We start from the raw sequence: 16357 nt of genomic DNA, 5'->3' as shown, positions 1-16357 counted from the left end.
GATCCCCCCTCAATCTTCTAAATTCTAGCGAGTACAAGCCGAGTCTATCCAGTCTTTCTTCATATGAAAGTCCAGACATCCCAGGAATCAGTCTGGTGAACCTTCTCTGTACTCCCTCTATGGCAAGAATGTCTTTCCTCAGATTAGGAGCCGAAAACTGTACGCAATACTCCAGGTGTGGTCTCACCAAGACCCTGTACAACTGCAGTAGAACCTCCCTGCTCCTATACTCAAATCCTTTTGCTATGAATGCTAACATACCATTCGCTTTCTTCACTGCCTGCTGCACCTGCATGCCTACTTTTAATGACTGGTGTACCATGACACCCAGGTCTCGTTGCATCTCCTTTTCCTAATCGGCCACCATTAAGATAATAGTCTACTTTCCTGTTTTTGCCACCAAAGTGGATAATCTCACATTTATCCACATTATACTGCATCTGCCATGCATTTGCCCACTCACCCAGCCTATCCAAGTCACCTTGCAGCCTCCTAGCATCCTCCTCACAGCTAACACTGCCCCCCAGCTTCGTGTCATCCGCAAACTTGGATATGTTGCATTCAATTCCCTCGTCCAAATCATTAATATCCTCAGTATTCCTCAGTATTTGAGCCAATACTTATGCACCGACTAAATTCATAAGAACAGATTATCTGGTTGTTGTCTCATCACTGTTTGTGGAAGCTTGCTCTGCAGCCATAATTAGCTGCCAAGTTTCCCACAACAATTAATCAACTTCAAAAAGTCCTTTGTTGGTTGTAAAACATTTTGAGGAGGCATAAAGTTGTGAAAGGCCCTACTTTAGCACACATTTCTCTTTACTGGCAGGATAACAGCCAGACATCAGAGCAATAGCCAAACTACTCATTTAAATGCGCCACAAATGAACAGCCAGCTGAGGTGGTCAATGAGAACCTCAGTTGACTTTTTCCCAAATTACGGGAGGGAGATAACGCCAAACATCACCTCAATCCCAGGAGCTTCCTGAACAAGCTCAAAACTGTTTAACTTAAGATAAGTCAAACTTTGTAAATCAATGCTCACTCATTGGGATGGGCCAATCTTTCTTCACACATTACATTAAATAAATGACAGTGAGTCAGCACTGCATTTTATATCTTATCAATAGGAACAGAAAGTAGGGAGAGATGTAGAACTGTTGCCAACTCCTTATCATTCAAAGTCAAGTTCACTGGTCCAACTGATGCTAAATCCCCCTTCACTGTTAGTCCAGATGAACTGAGCTGATGGAAACATGGTTCTGACAAGCATGTGCCAAGGAAAGGTAGAGCAGACTGGGAGAGCACCACTCCTCTCAATCACAGGAAAGGACTTCCATTGGACACAAAGTGCCATCACTGTTGGAGTGTGTGGTGAAGCCCACATCCCATGCTTGCCCTGCATCAGTCACCCGAGCCATCTTCGCTGGAGATTCTAGTTGGATGTTGCTTACTTACAAAGCATCAATCTCCAAAGAAATTGGCAAAAACTGCTCCCAGCATGACCTTGAATCCAATGGCTATCACTGTGTGTGGTTGCATTGAACTTTAGTAGATGAGCATCAAGCATCACCATATGCTGGTGTCCTCAGTATACTGAAAGATGGGTCTGTACAGGATACCATGGAACATTACATTCAGTTGGATCATGGTGAGCTATCCAACTATTCAAGAAGAGAAGAGGGACCTCTTTTGGGGAAGGTGCGACCTGTACAGAAAGGACGGGTTGCACTTGAACTCGAGGGGGACCAATATCCTGGCGGGGAGATTTGCAAAGGCTACTGGGGAGACTTTAAACTAGTATGGTTGGGGGGAGGGACTCAAATTGGGAAAGCTAGCAGTCAGTGTGTGAGGCAGGAGGCAGAGAATGGTAGCACTCTGACCCAAAATGTAGGGGAATGAGATGAAAAAGACAATAAACAGAGAATAAGGGAGGGTGGGTTTCTTAAATGTGTATATTTTAATGCTAGGAGCATTGTAAGAAAGGTGGATGAACTTAGAGCCTGGATTGACACCTGGAAGTATGATGTTGTGGCGATCAGTGAAACATGGTTGCAGGAGGGCTGTGATTGGAAACTAAATATTCCAGGATTTCGTTGCTTCAGGTGTGATAGAATTGGAGGGGCAAGAGGTGGAGGTGTTGCATTGCTTATCAGGGAAGATATTACAGCAGTGCTTTGGCAGGATAGATTAGAGGGCTCGTCTAGGGAGGCTATTTGGGTGGAACTGAGAAATGGGAAAGGGGTAGCAACACTTATAGGGGTGTATTATAGACCGCCAAATGGGGAGCGAGAATTGGAAGAGCAAATATGTAAGGAGATTGCAGATATTAGTAGTAAGCACAAGGTAGTGATTGTGGGAGATTTCAATTTTCCACACATAGACTGGGAAACACATTCTGTAAATGGGCTGGATGGGTTGGAATTTGTAAAATGTGTGCAGGATAGTTTTTTGCAGCAATACATAGAAGTACCTACTAGAGAAGGGGCGGTGCTGGACCTCCTGTTAGGAAATGAGACGGGTCAGGTGGCAGAGGTATGCGTTGGGGAACAGTTCGGGACCAGTGATCACAATACCATTAGTTTCAATATAATTATGGAGAGGGTCAGAACTGGACCTAGGGTTGAGATTTTTGATTGGAGAAAGGCTAACTTTGAGGAGATGCGAAAGGATGTAAAAGGAGTAAATTGGGACAGTTTGTTTTATGGGAAAGATGTGGAAGAGAAATGGAGGACATTTAAAGGTGACATTTTAAGAGTACATAATCTTTATGTCCCTGTTCGGTTGAAAGGAAATAGTAAAAATTGGAAAGAGCCATGGTTTTCAAGGGAAATTGGACACTTGGTTCGGAAAAAGAGAGAGATCCACAATAATTATAGGCAACATGGAGTAAATGAGGTGCTTGAGGAGTATAAAGAATGTAAAAAGAATCTTAAGAAAGAAATTAGAAAAGCTAAAAGAAGATATGAGGTTGCTTTGGCAAGTAAGGTGAAAGTAAATCCAAAGGGTTTCTACAGCTATATTAATAGCAAAAGGATAACGAGGGATAAAATTGGTCCATTAGAGAGTCAGAGTGGACAGCTATCTGCAGAGCCAAAAGAGATGGGGGAGATATTGAACAATTTATTTTCTTCGGTATTCACCAAGGAGAAGGATATTGAATTATGTGAGGTAAGGGAAACAAGTAGAGCAGCTATGGAAACTATGAGATTCAAAGAAGAGGAAGTACTGACACTTTTGAGAAATATAAAAGTGGATAAGTCTCCAGGTCCGGACAGGATATTCCCTAGGACATTGAGGGAAGTTAGTGTAGAAATAGCAGGGGCTATGACAGAAATATTTCAAATGTCATTAGAAACGGGAATAGTGCCGGAGGATTGGCGTACTGCGCATGTTGGTCCATTGTTTAAAAAGGGGTCTAAGAGTAAACCTAGCAATTATAGACCTGTTAGTTTGACGTCAGTGGTGGGCAAATTAATGGAAAGGATACTTAGAGATAATATATATAAGCATCTGGATAAACAGGGACTGATTAGGAACAGTCAACATGGATTTGTGCCTGGAAGGTCATGTTTGACTAATCTTCTTGAATTTTTTGAAGAGGTTACTCGGGAAATTGATGAGGGTAAAGCAGTGGATGTTGTATATATGGACTTCAGTAAGGCCTTTGACAAGGTTCCTCACGGAAGGTTGGTTAAGAAGGTTCAATTGTTGGGTATTAATGGTAGAGTAGCAAGATGGATTCAACAGTGGCTGAATGGGAGATGCCAGAGAGTAATGGTGGATGGTTGTTTGTCAGGTTGGAGGCCAGTGACTAGTGGGGTGCCACAGGGATCTGTGTTGGGTCCACTGTTGTTTGTCATGTACATCATTGATCGGGATGATGGTGTGGTAAATTGGATTAGTAAGTATGCAGATGATACTAAGATAGGTGGGGTTGTGGATAATGAAGTAGATTTTCAAAGTCTACAGAGAGATTTATGCCAGTTGGAAGAGTGGGCTGAAAGATGGCAGATAGAGTTTAATGCTGATAAGTGTGAGGTGCTACATCTTGGCAGGACAAATCAAAATAGGACGTACATGATAAATGATAGGGAATTGAAGAATGCAGGTGAACAGAGGGATCTGGGAATAACTGTGCACAGTTCCCTGAAAGTGGAATCTCATGTAGATAGGGTGGTAAAGAAAGCTTTTGGTGTGCTGGCCTTTATAAATCAGAGCATTGAGTATAGAAGTTGGGATGTATTGTTAAAATTGTACAAGGCATTGGTGAGGCCAATTCTGGAGTATGGTGTACAATTTTGGTCGCCTAATTATAGGAAGGATGTCAACAAAATAGAGCGAGTACAGAGGAGATTTACTAGAATGTTGCCCGGGTTTCAGCAACTAAGTTACAGAGAAAGGTTGAACAAGTTAGGGCTTTATTCTTTGGAGCGCAGAAGGTTAAGGGGGGGACTTGATAGAGGTCTTTAAAATGATGAGAGGGATAGACAGAGTTGACGTGGATAAGCTTTTCCCACTGAGAGTAGGGAAGATTCAAACAAGGGGACATGACTTGAGAATTAAGGGACAGAAGTTTAGTGGTAACATGAGGGGGAACTTCTTTACTCAGAGAGTGGTGGCTGTGTGGAATGAGCTTCCAGTGAAGGTGGTGGAGGCAGGTTCGTTTTTATCATTTAAAAATTAATTGGATAGTTATATGGACGGGAAAGGAATGGAGGGTTATGGTCTGAGCGCAGGTATATGGGACTAGGGGAGAATACGTGTTCGGCACGGACTAGAAGGGTCGAGATGGCCTGTTTCCGTGCTGTAATTGTTATATGGTTATATGGTTATAAGAGACTGAGCAAAAGAACATCTTCAGTCATAAGTCAATCGGGTTGTTTTCTGCATAGAACGTCCAAGACAGGAAAGTGAGCTGGTGCTCCTGTTGGATGGTTACTTGAGCGGAACCTTCATACACGCACAGAAAAGGATGCAGTAGTCTTTGTCAAGGTTCATCCCGAGTAGGTACTCTGTGCTTTATGTGTTCCCGAGGACACACACTAAGACAAACATCCATGTCTGTTGAATGATTATGAGCGGTGAAGAAGCCTTTGGTGGCTCTAAACTCACTGGTCTTCCAGAGTGAAGAGTAGGCCACAGAAGACTGTGGACTGGAGCATTCCATGGTTCAGAGCTACATACTGAGGGATATGCTGAAGATCAGTGCAGCCATCCAATACTCCACAGTAAGGGCTATAGTAAAAGGCCCACCCCAGTATTGCACACCAAGGGTTGTAATCCCTTCCACTTAACACTTGTGGGATACACGATCAAGCAACATTTATTGCATTGTAATCTAATGTATATACTGAGAGCTCATAGAATAATATTTCTTGCAGAGCGATTGGTGACATTTGAAGATATATTATATATTTGCAAATTTAATGTAACAGGTATACTTTAAAACAAGCCACTGACCAACTGAGTTCCTCCAGCAGTTTTTTTTTAACTCAAGATTCCACTATCTGCAATCTCTTGAGTCTTCACTGAATACAATCTGCCACAGGCAATGATGGTCCAATTCTACATGGCCATTGTAGAGTCTGTTCTCACCTTCTCCATCATGGTCCGGTTTGGCTCAGCCACCAAGCACGGCACCGGAGGTTGCAGCGAATCGTTCGATCAGCAGAGAAGGTTATTAGAAACATAGAAACATAGAAATTAGGTGCAGGAGTAGGCCATTCGGCCCTTCGAGCCTGCACCGCCATTCAATATGATCATGGCTGATCATCCAACTCAGTATCCCTTACCTGCCTTCTCTCCATACCCTCTGATCCCCTTAGCCACAAGGGCCACATCTAACTCCCTCTTAAATATAGCCAATGAACTGGCCTCGACTACCCTCTGTGGCAGAGAGTTCCAGAGATTCACCACTCTCTGTGTGAAAAAAGTTCTTCTCATCTCGGTTTTAAAGGATTTCCCCCTTATCCTTAAGCTGTGACCCCTTGTCCTGGACTTCCCCAACATCGGGAGCAATCTTCCTGCATCTACCCTTAAGAATTTTGTAAGTTTCTATAAGATCCCCTCTCAATCTCCTAAATTCTAGAGAGTATAAACCAAGTCTATCCAGTCTTTCTTCATAAGACAGTCCTGACATCCCAGGAATCAGTCTGGTGAACCTTCTCTGCACTCCCTCTATGGCAATAATGTCCTTCCTCAGATTTGGAGACCAAAACTGTACGCAATACTCCAGGTGTGGTCTCACCAAGACCCTGTACAACTGCAGTAGAACCTCCCTGCTCCTATACTCAAATCCTTTTGCTATGAAAGCTAACATACCATTCGCTTTCTTCACTGCCTGCTGCACCTGCATGCCTACTTTCAATGACTGGTGTACCATGACACCCAGGTCTCGCTGCATCTCCCCTTTTCCTAGTCGGCCACCATTTAGATAGTAGTCTGCTTTCCTGTTTTTGCCACCAAAATGGAGAACCTCACATTTATCCACATTATACTGCATCTGCCAAACATTTGCCCACTCACCCAGCCTATCCAAGTCACCTTGCAGTCTCCTAGCATCCTCCTCACAGCTAACACTGCCCCCCAGCTTAGTGTCATCCGCAAACTTGGAGATATTGCCTTCAATTCCCTCATCCAGATCATTAATATATATTGTAAATAGCTGGGGTCCCAGCACTGAGCCTTGTGGTACCCCACTAGTCACTGCCTGCCATTGTAAAAAGGACCCGCTTACTCCTACTCTTTGCTTCCTGTTTGCCAGCCAGTTCTCTATCCACATCAATACTGAACCCCCAATGCCGTGTGCTTTAAGTTTGTATACTAATCTCTTATGTGGGACCTTGTCGAAAGCCTTCTGGAAGTCCAGATACACCACATCCACTGGTTCTCCCCTATCCACGCTACTAGTTACATCCTCGAAAAATTCTATAAGATTCGTCAGACATGATTTACCTTTTGTAAATCCATGCTGACTTTGTCCAATGATTTCATCACTTTCCAAATGTGCTGCTATCCCATCTTTAATAACTGACTCTAGCAGTTTCCCCACTACCGATGTTAGACTAACTGGTCTGTAATTCCCCGTTTTCTCTCTCCCTCCCTTCTTAAAAAGTGGGGTTATGTTTGCTACCCGCCAATCCTCAGGAACTACTCCAGAATCTAAAGAGTTTTGAAAGATTATTACTAATGCATCCACTATTTCTGGAGCTACTTCCTTAAGTACTCTGGGATGCAGCCTATCTGGCCCTGGGGATTTATCGGCCTTTAATCCATTCAATTTACCCAACACCACTTCCCGGCTAACCTGGATTTCACTCAATTCCTCCAACTCCTTTGACCCGCGGGTCCCCTGCTATTTCCGGCAGATTATTTATGTCTTCCTTAGTGAAGACGTAACCAAAGTAGTTATTCAATTGGTCCGCCATATCCTTGTTCCCCATGATCAACTCACCTGTTTCTGACTGCAAGGGACCTACATTTGTTTTAACTAATCTCTTTCTTTTCACATATCTATAAAAACTTTTGCAGTCAGTTTTTTATGTTCCCTGCCAGTTTTCTTTCATAATCTATTTTTCCTTTCCTAATTAAGCCCTTTGTCCTCCTCTGCTGGTCTCTGAATTTCTCCCAGTCCTCCGGTATGCTGATTTTTCTGGCTAATTTGTACGCATCATCCTTCGCTTTGATACTATCCCTGATTTCCCTTGTTATCCACGGATGCACTACCTTCCCTGATTTATTCTTTTGCCAAACTGGGATGAACAATTTTTGTAGTTCATCCATGCAGTCTTTAAATGTCTTCCATTGCATATCCACCGTCAACCCTTTTAGAATTAATTGCCAGTCAATCTTGGCCAATTCACGTCTCATACCCTCAAAGTTACCTTTCTTTAAGTTCAGAACCATTGTTTCTGAATTAACAATGTCACTCTCCATCCTAATGAAGAACTCAACCATATTATGGTCACTCTTGCCCAAGGGGGCACTTACAACAAGACTGCTAACTAACCCTTCCTCATTACTCAATACCCAGTCTAAAATAGCCTGCTCTCTCGTTGGTTCCTGTACATGTTGATTTAGATAACTATCCCGCATACATTCCAAGAAATCCTCTTCCTCAGCACCCCTGCCAATTTGATTCACCCAATCTATATGGAGATTGAAGTCACCCATTATAACTGTTTTGCCTTTGTCGCACGCATTTCTAATTTCCTGTTTGATACCATCTCCAACTTCACTACTACTCTTAGGTGGCCTGTACACAACATCCACCAGCGTTTTCTGCCCCTTAGTGTTTCGCAGCTCTACCCATACCGATTCCACATCCTCCAAACTAATGTCCTTCCTTTCCATTGCGTTAATCTCCTCTCTAATCAGCAACGCTACCCCACCTCCTTTTCCTTTCTCTCTATCCTGAATATTGAATATCCCTGGATGTTCAGCTCCCAGCCTTGGTCACCCTGGAGCCATGTCTCTGTGATCCCAACTATATCATAGTCATTAATAGCTATCTGCACATTCAACTCATCCACCTTATTACGAATGCTCCTTGCATTGAGACACAAAGCCTTCAGGCTTGTTTTTACAATTAAACCCTTATACAATTATGTTGAAAAGTGGCCATTTTTGATTTTTGCCCTGGTTTTGTCTGCCTGCCACTTTTACTTTTCACCTTGCTACCTATTGCTTCTACCCTCATTTTATACCCCTCTGTCTCTACGCTCACACATTTAAGAAACCCTTTCCCTTTAACTCCATCCTCCACTATCCCATTCGACACCCCACCCCCCTTATTCAGTTTAAAACCACCCGTGTAGCAGTGGCAAACCTGCCTGCCAGAATGCTGGTCCCACACCTGTTAAGATGCAATCCGTCCCTTTTGTACAGTTCCCCCTTACCCCAAAACAGATCCCAGTGATCTAAGAATCTAAATCCCTGCCCCGTGCACCAGTTCCTCAGCCACACGTTCAGGTCCCGTATCTCCCTGTTCCTGCTCTCGCCAGCACGAGGAACTGGAAGCAAACCAGAGATAACAACCCTGGAGGTCTTGCTTTTCAGCATTTTTCCGAGCTCTCTAAAGTCACGCTGCAGAATATTCATCCCCTTCTTTCCGACATCGTTTGTGCCGACATGCACTACCACTTCCGGATGTTCACCTTCGCCCTTGAGGATTTTCTGCACTCTGTCCGTGACATCCTGGATCCTGGCACCAGGAAGGCAGCACACCATCCTCACATCCCGTCTGTTGCCGCATAAACCCCTGTCCGTACCTCTCACTACAGTCTCCCACTACAATGGCGTTGCCTGCCTTAGGCCTTTTTGGTTCTGGCTCAACAGCCCTATTCGCATCGCAAGCCAGTCCGCCGCTCAGTGTAAACACGTCTTCTGTCCCGACAGCTTCTAAGTGGGTGAACCTGTTCACAAGAGGTACAACACCCGGGGACATTGGCATTCCATGCTTCCCTCCCTTTCTCACTGTCTCCCACCTTCTCTCTTCCAGTACCTTAGGTGTAACAATCGTACTGTAGGACTTGTCGAGGAACGACTCCGTTTCTCGGACGAACCGGAGGTCATCCACTTGCTTCTCCAGTTCCCCAACACGGCCCTTCAGGAGCTCTACCTGGGTGCACTTCTCGCATTTGTAGCAGCCAGAGGCACCAGCGGTATCCTTGACCTCCCACATACTGCAAGCATCACACTGAATCAGCTTGCCTGACATCTCCTTCTTTCGTCTCTACCTCTCAAGCGTATTGCGTGGTCTCCTCTCCTCAGCAGCCTCCTCGAAGACTCTCGAGCCAAAGACTCACACTTTTGTCACAGGGCACTTCCCTCACAAGGCCGCTCCTCACTGCCGCTCCCCAAGAGCAGTCTACATTGGCTGCAACATTCCCTCCATTGATGAACTGTACACTGCAAGGGCCAGGAAGCGGGTGGGCAAGATCATCTCTGACCCCTCTCACCCTGGCCACAAACTCTTTGAATCACTTCCCTCTGGAAGGCGACTCCGGACTGTCAAAGCTGCCACAGCCAGACATAAAAACTGTTTTTATCCACGAATAGTTGCTCTACTCAACAACCAAAAATCTGTAGCCTCCCTTTGATCTGGTATTTTGTTAGTTCACATGCTTGATCAATGGTGTTTTATCATTAATGTTTTATTATTATTAATGTTTAGTGTTTTCTGAGTCATTCGTAACTATCACTGTATGTCATGTTGTTACTTGTGGGCGGAGCATCAAGACAAATTCCTTGTATGTGAATACTTGGCCAATAAACTTACTTACTTACTAATAATTGGGACTCCAGATTCCACAGCAAATGAAAATCTAAAATTCCAGCTGCATTGTACCATACAACATCGCTCCTGTGCTGCAGAATTGTAGAATATTTGCTATCTCCTCCATCCTTTCTTTATATACTTTGTTCAAGCACATGGTACAACGAATATTTGCTCTGCATGACAAGCTGTGATCTCTTCCAGAGTAATGGGCCACAACCATTCCTGTTCTAACTTCCACAAACATGGTGTAACAAGCACTGTGATCCATTTTTCAGCTGTGGTTCATCCGCCTAAACAATAAAGTACATTTGATGAACCAGTGTTAGGTGTTCAAGAAGGAACTGCAGATGCTGGAAAATCGAAGGTACACAAAAATGCTGGAGAAACTCAGCGGGTGCAGTAGCATCTATGGAGCGAAGGAAATAGGTGACGTTTCGGGCCGAAACCCTTCTTCAGATGTTGGGTATCCTTGAGAAAGCAATGAGGTACTTTGGAAATGCAAGGTCTTGTATTCAAACTTAGGCCAGCACTACAGCAAATATGCTCCAAAATTATACAAAGTGACATTTTGGATATTTGATCTTCCAGTGTGAGATCTAACTCAATTTGCCTTTTCGTTGATATTTTAAAAAAGTTTTAACAAAGTCACTGGTCCGAAGATAACTTATAATCAAATTAACGCCATGTGCACAGACTCCTGCCACTAGATCCATGTGTGCATATGTCAGCAACTTTAGACGGACAGGATAAAATGAGCATGGATGTGGTGGATGGGCCAAAGGAACCATTTCTGTGCTGTACGACTCTATGATTTCAAGTTGGGGAAAGGTAGGCCGATGTGCTTCTTCTCTAGCCTATCCATGTTTGGCATGGGCACGATGCTGTACAAAGCACATTCTTCCACTACTGAGACAGGATTTTGACAACAGTGGAAACAATCCATATGTTTCTATGTTTGTATGTATCTCATCTTATCCATGATGTTTTCAATCAACCTTGACACCACCTTCACCTAATGATAACAATTCAATCGTGATAACGTCATGCACACATATTCTAGCTGTGAAAACCTCAGTGGATATAAAAGCAGTGTAGCAATCAATCAAGGCTTTATCAATAGCACCATTCAAACCTGTGACTTCTAGCAACAAGGACAAGTGCAGAAGACACATTGACGCACCACCACCTGCAGGTTCCTGCTCCCAGAATGCAGGGTCTTTTTACATGGAAATGAATAATGTTGTTCCTCCATCGTCACTAAATCATAATTGTGTAACTTCCAAGCTAATCCTGTCATGGAGAGATTGCAGCTGTTCAAGGTAACTCTGCACCATCCAGGAAATGCGGACAAGCAATAATGCCACCTTGTGAACAATGCCTGTATGATGGAAGTTAATTTTAAAGAAAGCGATAAAATTCTGTGAAATATAGAAAATGACAATTGAAATTTTTTTTGTGAAATTTGATCTTAAATTATTGGTTAACGTCACAGTCGTCAGCATTAGTTTGCACTTTATTTACAACTTCACAATGATCCCATTACCTCGTACTCCATTTTCAGCAATCAATCTTCCCAATCAAGGATCAAACATGAACATTACTGCCACAAACTTGGGACAATAAATTAATTTGCTTTCAATGGAGCCAAAAATAACTCTGGAACCACAAATATGGCTAATTTATAACAGGCTTTTCAACCACAAAAGATCATAAATGCAAATGTTGGCATACACATGTTTGGTCACATGTTCACATTCTTTTGTGCATACATGAATATTCACGCACACTGTCAGGAGATAGAGAAGAATCTCAGACCTCCAACTAAATTCTTGAAATAATTGGTTTGTTGAACAAATGCCTTACCTTTCTCCTTATGCTCTGGTTCTGGCTGATTGCTGCTGCTTGAGCTAATGCTAGCGTCAAATCCAGTTGGAGAGACGTTGCCTTCAGAATGTCCCTCTTGCATCTCCCCGGTCATACTATCAACCTCATTCGTGCTGTCAGTCTCGCTTTTAACACTCTGGGCTTCCTCCTGGCTAGGAACCAGCCTTTGAGGGATCACTGTGTTTGGCTGTGGTCTGTTGGCCTCTGTCACTGTAACCGAGACAGGAGACTCAGGGGTGGTGGGCGGAGTATTGAGCACAGAGTTGCTGCCACTGCTGGGCATCTCACCCTTCTTGTCCACTTTTTCTGTTGGCTTCTCTTCATTTGGTTTGACAGGGGAGATAACTAATGCAGCTGTTTCTGCTTCCACATGTGGCAGCCTCTCTTCCTCTTTAGCAGTTTCAGCCAATGTCTCTGCCTTTGCCTCTTCCTGGGCCACGGGTGGGGATGACGTGGTCTCAGTATCAGAATCGGAAAAGAGCTCCTTGAGAACTTTTTTAGGCCACTGGACCTGGATGCTTGACCACACATCTTTTCGGTCCTTTACTTTTGTGTTGTGAGCCCTTAATTCAGAGTTATTTAAAAGCTTGACCCTTTTCTCAGGCACTTCTGAAAAACCAGAATACAGTTGGGTCACGTGCAGTGGTTTCCTCTTTTCCTGCAGACCATTATGCTTTCTAGTGGTGCCATTTTTCACATCAGTTCTTTCCTCATCCTCATCGGAGCTGGTGTTGCTGCTTGTGCTGTTGAGGGGAGACTCCTTGCCCTTCGACCTCTCACCCTTGCGATTTGGCGATTCTGTCTTCACCCAGTCTTCAGCACCTACCTTTCTCCTCCTGGCACGTTTCACATGTGACTTTATCCGCCTCTCACCCAGTTCTTTCTGTCCCGTTAGTTTTGTGGACTCCTCTCCTTCCTCCTCATCCTCCTCAGAGCACTTGCCTCTTCTCACCCAATCTAGAGAGTCTGATAAGTTTCCCAACTTGGTGCCAGTGGGAGGCGTGCCCGGCCGCCCGGCCAGTGGAATGCTCCTCTGGTCCTCGAAGGTTGTCTCATTACTTTCCTGAATCCTTGCATCCTCTTCTAGGCCTTTTCTCCAAGTGGCCTCACTGTGGTCATCATCATCATCACTCTCTTCAGAGCTGTCTGAGCCTGTCAATAAAAAAAGTCAAATAAATGAGTCTTCAAACCCCAGTGGTATGCTACTCTTCCTACCGATAGGTTTTAAATCCTTTATCTGTATCATTCAAATGAACCGTCTTATTCAAAATGTTTAAGAAGGAACTGCATATGCTGGAAAATCGAAGGTAGTCAAAAATGCTGGAGAAACTCAGCGGGTGAGGCAGCATCTATGGAGCGAAGGAAATAGAAGGGTCTTGACCCGAAACGTTGCCTCACCCGCTAAGTTTCTCCAGCATTTTTGTCTACCTTCTGATTCAAAATAGCCACAATTAATAACTATGTACCTGAAATATGACAGCAAAAAGGTAACACAACCAAAAGTTTAGATTTTCCTCTCCCACCACCATGACATAGCAGAACACCCATGTTATTGGAATATTGCTTTCTAGATGTGCAACATCCGTTGTATTAGGACAAATCCTGTTGACCTTGTGATTTTAAGACCACACGAAGCCTTGGTTTAAGTAAACCATAAACTGTGAAAATTGAAAATGCTCGAAACACTCAGCAGGTATAGGCAGCATCTGTGCTTAACCTTTCAGTTCTATTAATGGGTCTTCAATGTGTAACATTATCAGTGAGCATTTGCAGTAATTTGTTTGCTTTAATTTCTGGTCTTTTTGAGCTGGGCTCCTGTCTTAGGGTGTTACACTTGCTCTAACGTTTAAGCAAACTACCTAAACATGGTGGAGAGCATCTGTACATGATATAGGTTGAGACCAATAACTGAGGCTTTTTTCCATCTACTCAGGCAGGCAGGCACAGAAGATTCCTCGGTATGAATTGTAACAAATTAGGTGAATCTTCTGTGTTCTGATGATATTTCACACTCACTAAAACAAACTAATAACAGGTTAAAATGTCAATGATGCTGCATGGGCCTTACCGAATGCAGCCACTTGGTGACTTGATACTGGATATGTTTTGAGGAAGTCATAAAGGTGGCATGTGCAGCCTGATCCTACTTTAATGTGATTACAATGTACACATACATATAATTATGCAGATTGTAATTCATTTATTAGCAAAGGAATTAAGGATACAATGAATGAAATGTGCATGTAACATTTGCAAAAAAACTATGTTCCAGTGACTTTGTTGAGGTGGACCAAAGTATCCACAAGGCCTTTTTTTTAATTTAAATTTTTTTTTTAAAAGCAGATGTTCCTAAAGTTTTTTTTCTCACTTCATTTGTACAACTGTCATTTCCCATTCTCTTTTTTACCAGCAGTACATTCCTTTCTTTCTCCCTATAAATTCCAACTCAAGCATGAATCAGACTACCCCACTTGTCCCCATCATTGCCCATCAATCTTCTCCCTCTTCTTCCACAAATGTTAAAATCATTTTTGAAAAGTATTAGCTATTGGAATAGTCTATCTTCTTCAATGTATGCAAAGATGTGCTGCAATTATTGCAGCCTCACAACCAATGCCCCTCAAATCTTCATTCACTCATTCAGGTTTCTACAAGTCATGTATGAAAATGTATTTTTACAGTCCCCTTTCACAACCACAGGATGTTCCAGAGGCCATTACAGCTATAAACTACACTTTGTAGTTGGATAATGGTGCAGAACATACAGTAGAGAATTAATGCACAGAAAGCCTTGCAAACATGAATGGCATCACATAAATGACCAAATGCATTGATATCATGATGTTGGTTGACAGATAGCTATTGTCCAGCTCACAAGGGAAACCTATTAATGACCCGTGACTGATTACAAAATAGTGCTTGGGATCCTGCACAACCTCTGAAGGAAGACAGGCTTTGGTTTAATATTTCTGCATAGGAAAGTGCAACACAATCTTCCAGCAGCAGAAGGTGATAGGCTACATTATCTCCTAATGTCTTGAGTGAGACCCAAACTCATGACATTCCCACCCAGAAACCAAAGTAAGGAATACAAATCATACAGCCCCATTATTGCCATTTCCACCACTTACCAGAGTAGAACTTCACCCTTGAGATTAGTCTCAGATCATTTACCAATCACTTTGGGAATAAAATTTATCAGGGTGCTTAATGTTTTTTCCAAATATCAGTCAGAAACATATATTGTTCTTACATTGTTCGGGAGTACTGCAGTAAAGCATTTAGCAAATATTATCTTGTTTTAATCAACCAATCTAAGATACAAGTATAAATCCTCACAACGTTCAAGTGCCCCTTTTCAAAAGTTATTTATTACCTTGCACTCCATTGATGATGCCCATTGTAGAAATGTCTGCTTCACAGCTCCTCGCGCCAGCTCCAATTATTTTGGGGGAAATGTCTGACGCCACAGCATGAGCTGTGCTCTTTAAGAGCCGGCGGACACGCATTGACTTGCTTGGAGATTTATCTTCCTTATCTTTTTTATCGCTCCTTTCCTTTTCTTTATCCATCTTACTCTGAAATGCAGATGGACATCAACATTCCCTATTTTGCAAAATATATTTTTCCCCAAGACAGCAATGTATTTTATAAATTAGGTAGACAAAAATGCTGGAGAAACTCAGCGGGTGAGGCAGCATCTATGGAGCGAAGGAATAGGCAATGTTCCGGGTCGAGACCCTTCTTCAAATTTTATAAGTCAGGTACACAAAAATGCTGGAGAAACTCAGCGGGTGCAGCTGCATCTATGGAGCGAAGGAAATAGGCAACGTTTCGGGCCAGAACCCTTCTTCAGACTGATGGGGGGGGGGGGGGGGGGGGGGGAGAAGAAAGGAAAAAGGAGTATAAGGTGCTGTTCCTCCAATTTCCGGTGTTGCTCGCTCTGGCCATGGAGGAGGCCCAGGACAGAGAGGTCGGATACGGAATGGGAGGGGGAGTTGAAGTGCTGAGCCACCGGGAGGTCAGGTTGGTTATTGCGGACCGAGCGGAGGTGTTCGGCGAAACGATCGCCCAGCCTCCGCTTGATCTCACCGATGTAGATCTGCTCACATCTAGAGCAGCGGATGCAATAGATGAGGTTGGAGGAGATACAGGTGAACCTCTGTCGCACCTGGAATGACTGCTTGGGTC

The 16357-nt window shown here is 43.4% G+C and overlaps 1 protein-coding gene and 1 long non-coding RNA gene across 4 annotated transcripts in view; both read right to left on the bottom strand.

Annotated features, from left to right (window-relative positions):
* The window catches only part of arid4b (AT-rich interaction domain 4B), a 140937-nt gene that overhangs the window by 16969 nt on the left and 107611 nt on the right, over positions 1 to 16357 (bottom strand). For all 3 annotated transcript variants that reach the window (XM_033021779.1, XM_033021780.1, XM_033021782.1), the window contains 2 exons: positions 15543 to 15744; positions 12146 to 13318 (listed from right to left, as the gene is read on the bottom strand). In XM_033021779.1, coding sequence (XP_032877670.1) covers positions 12146 to 13318; positions 15543 to 15744 — 1375 coding nt within the window. The remainder of the gene's footprint in view (positions 1 to 12145; positions 13319 to 15542; positions 15745 to 16357) is intronic.
* Positions 4870 to 10607, bottom strand: LOC116973572. The gene is made up of 3 exons (XR_004412082.1): positions 10287 to 10607; positions 6365 to 6373; positions 4870 to 5526 (listed from the first exon to the last, which is right to left on the bottom strand). It is a non-coding gene; the product is annotated as an uncharacterized LOC116973572 (long non-coding RNA).

The sequence above is a fragment of the Amblyraja radiata genome, chromosome 5 (assembly GCF_010909765.2).
Source record: "Amblyraja radiata isolate CabotCenter1 chromosome 5, sAmbRad1.1.pri, whole genome shotgun sequence".
In the NCBI taxonomy this organism is placed as follows: domain Eukaryota; kingdom Metazoa; phylum Chordata; class Chondrichthyes; order Rajiformes; family Rajidae; genus Amblyraja; species Amblyraja radiata.
This window is presented reverse-complemented; position numbering and strand designations above follow the sequence as displayed.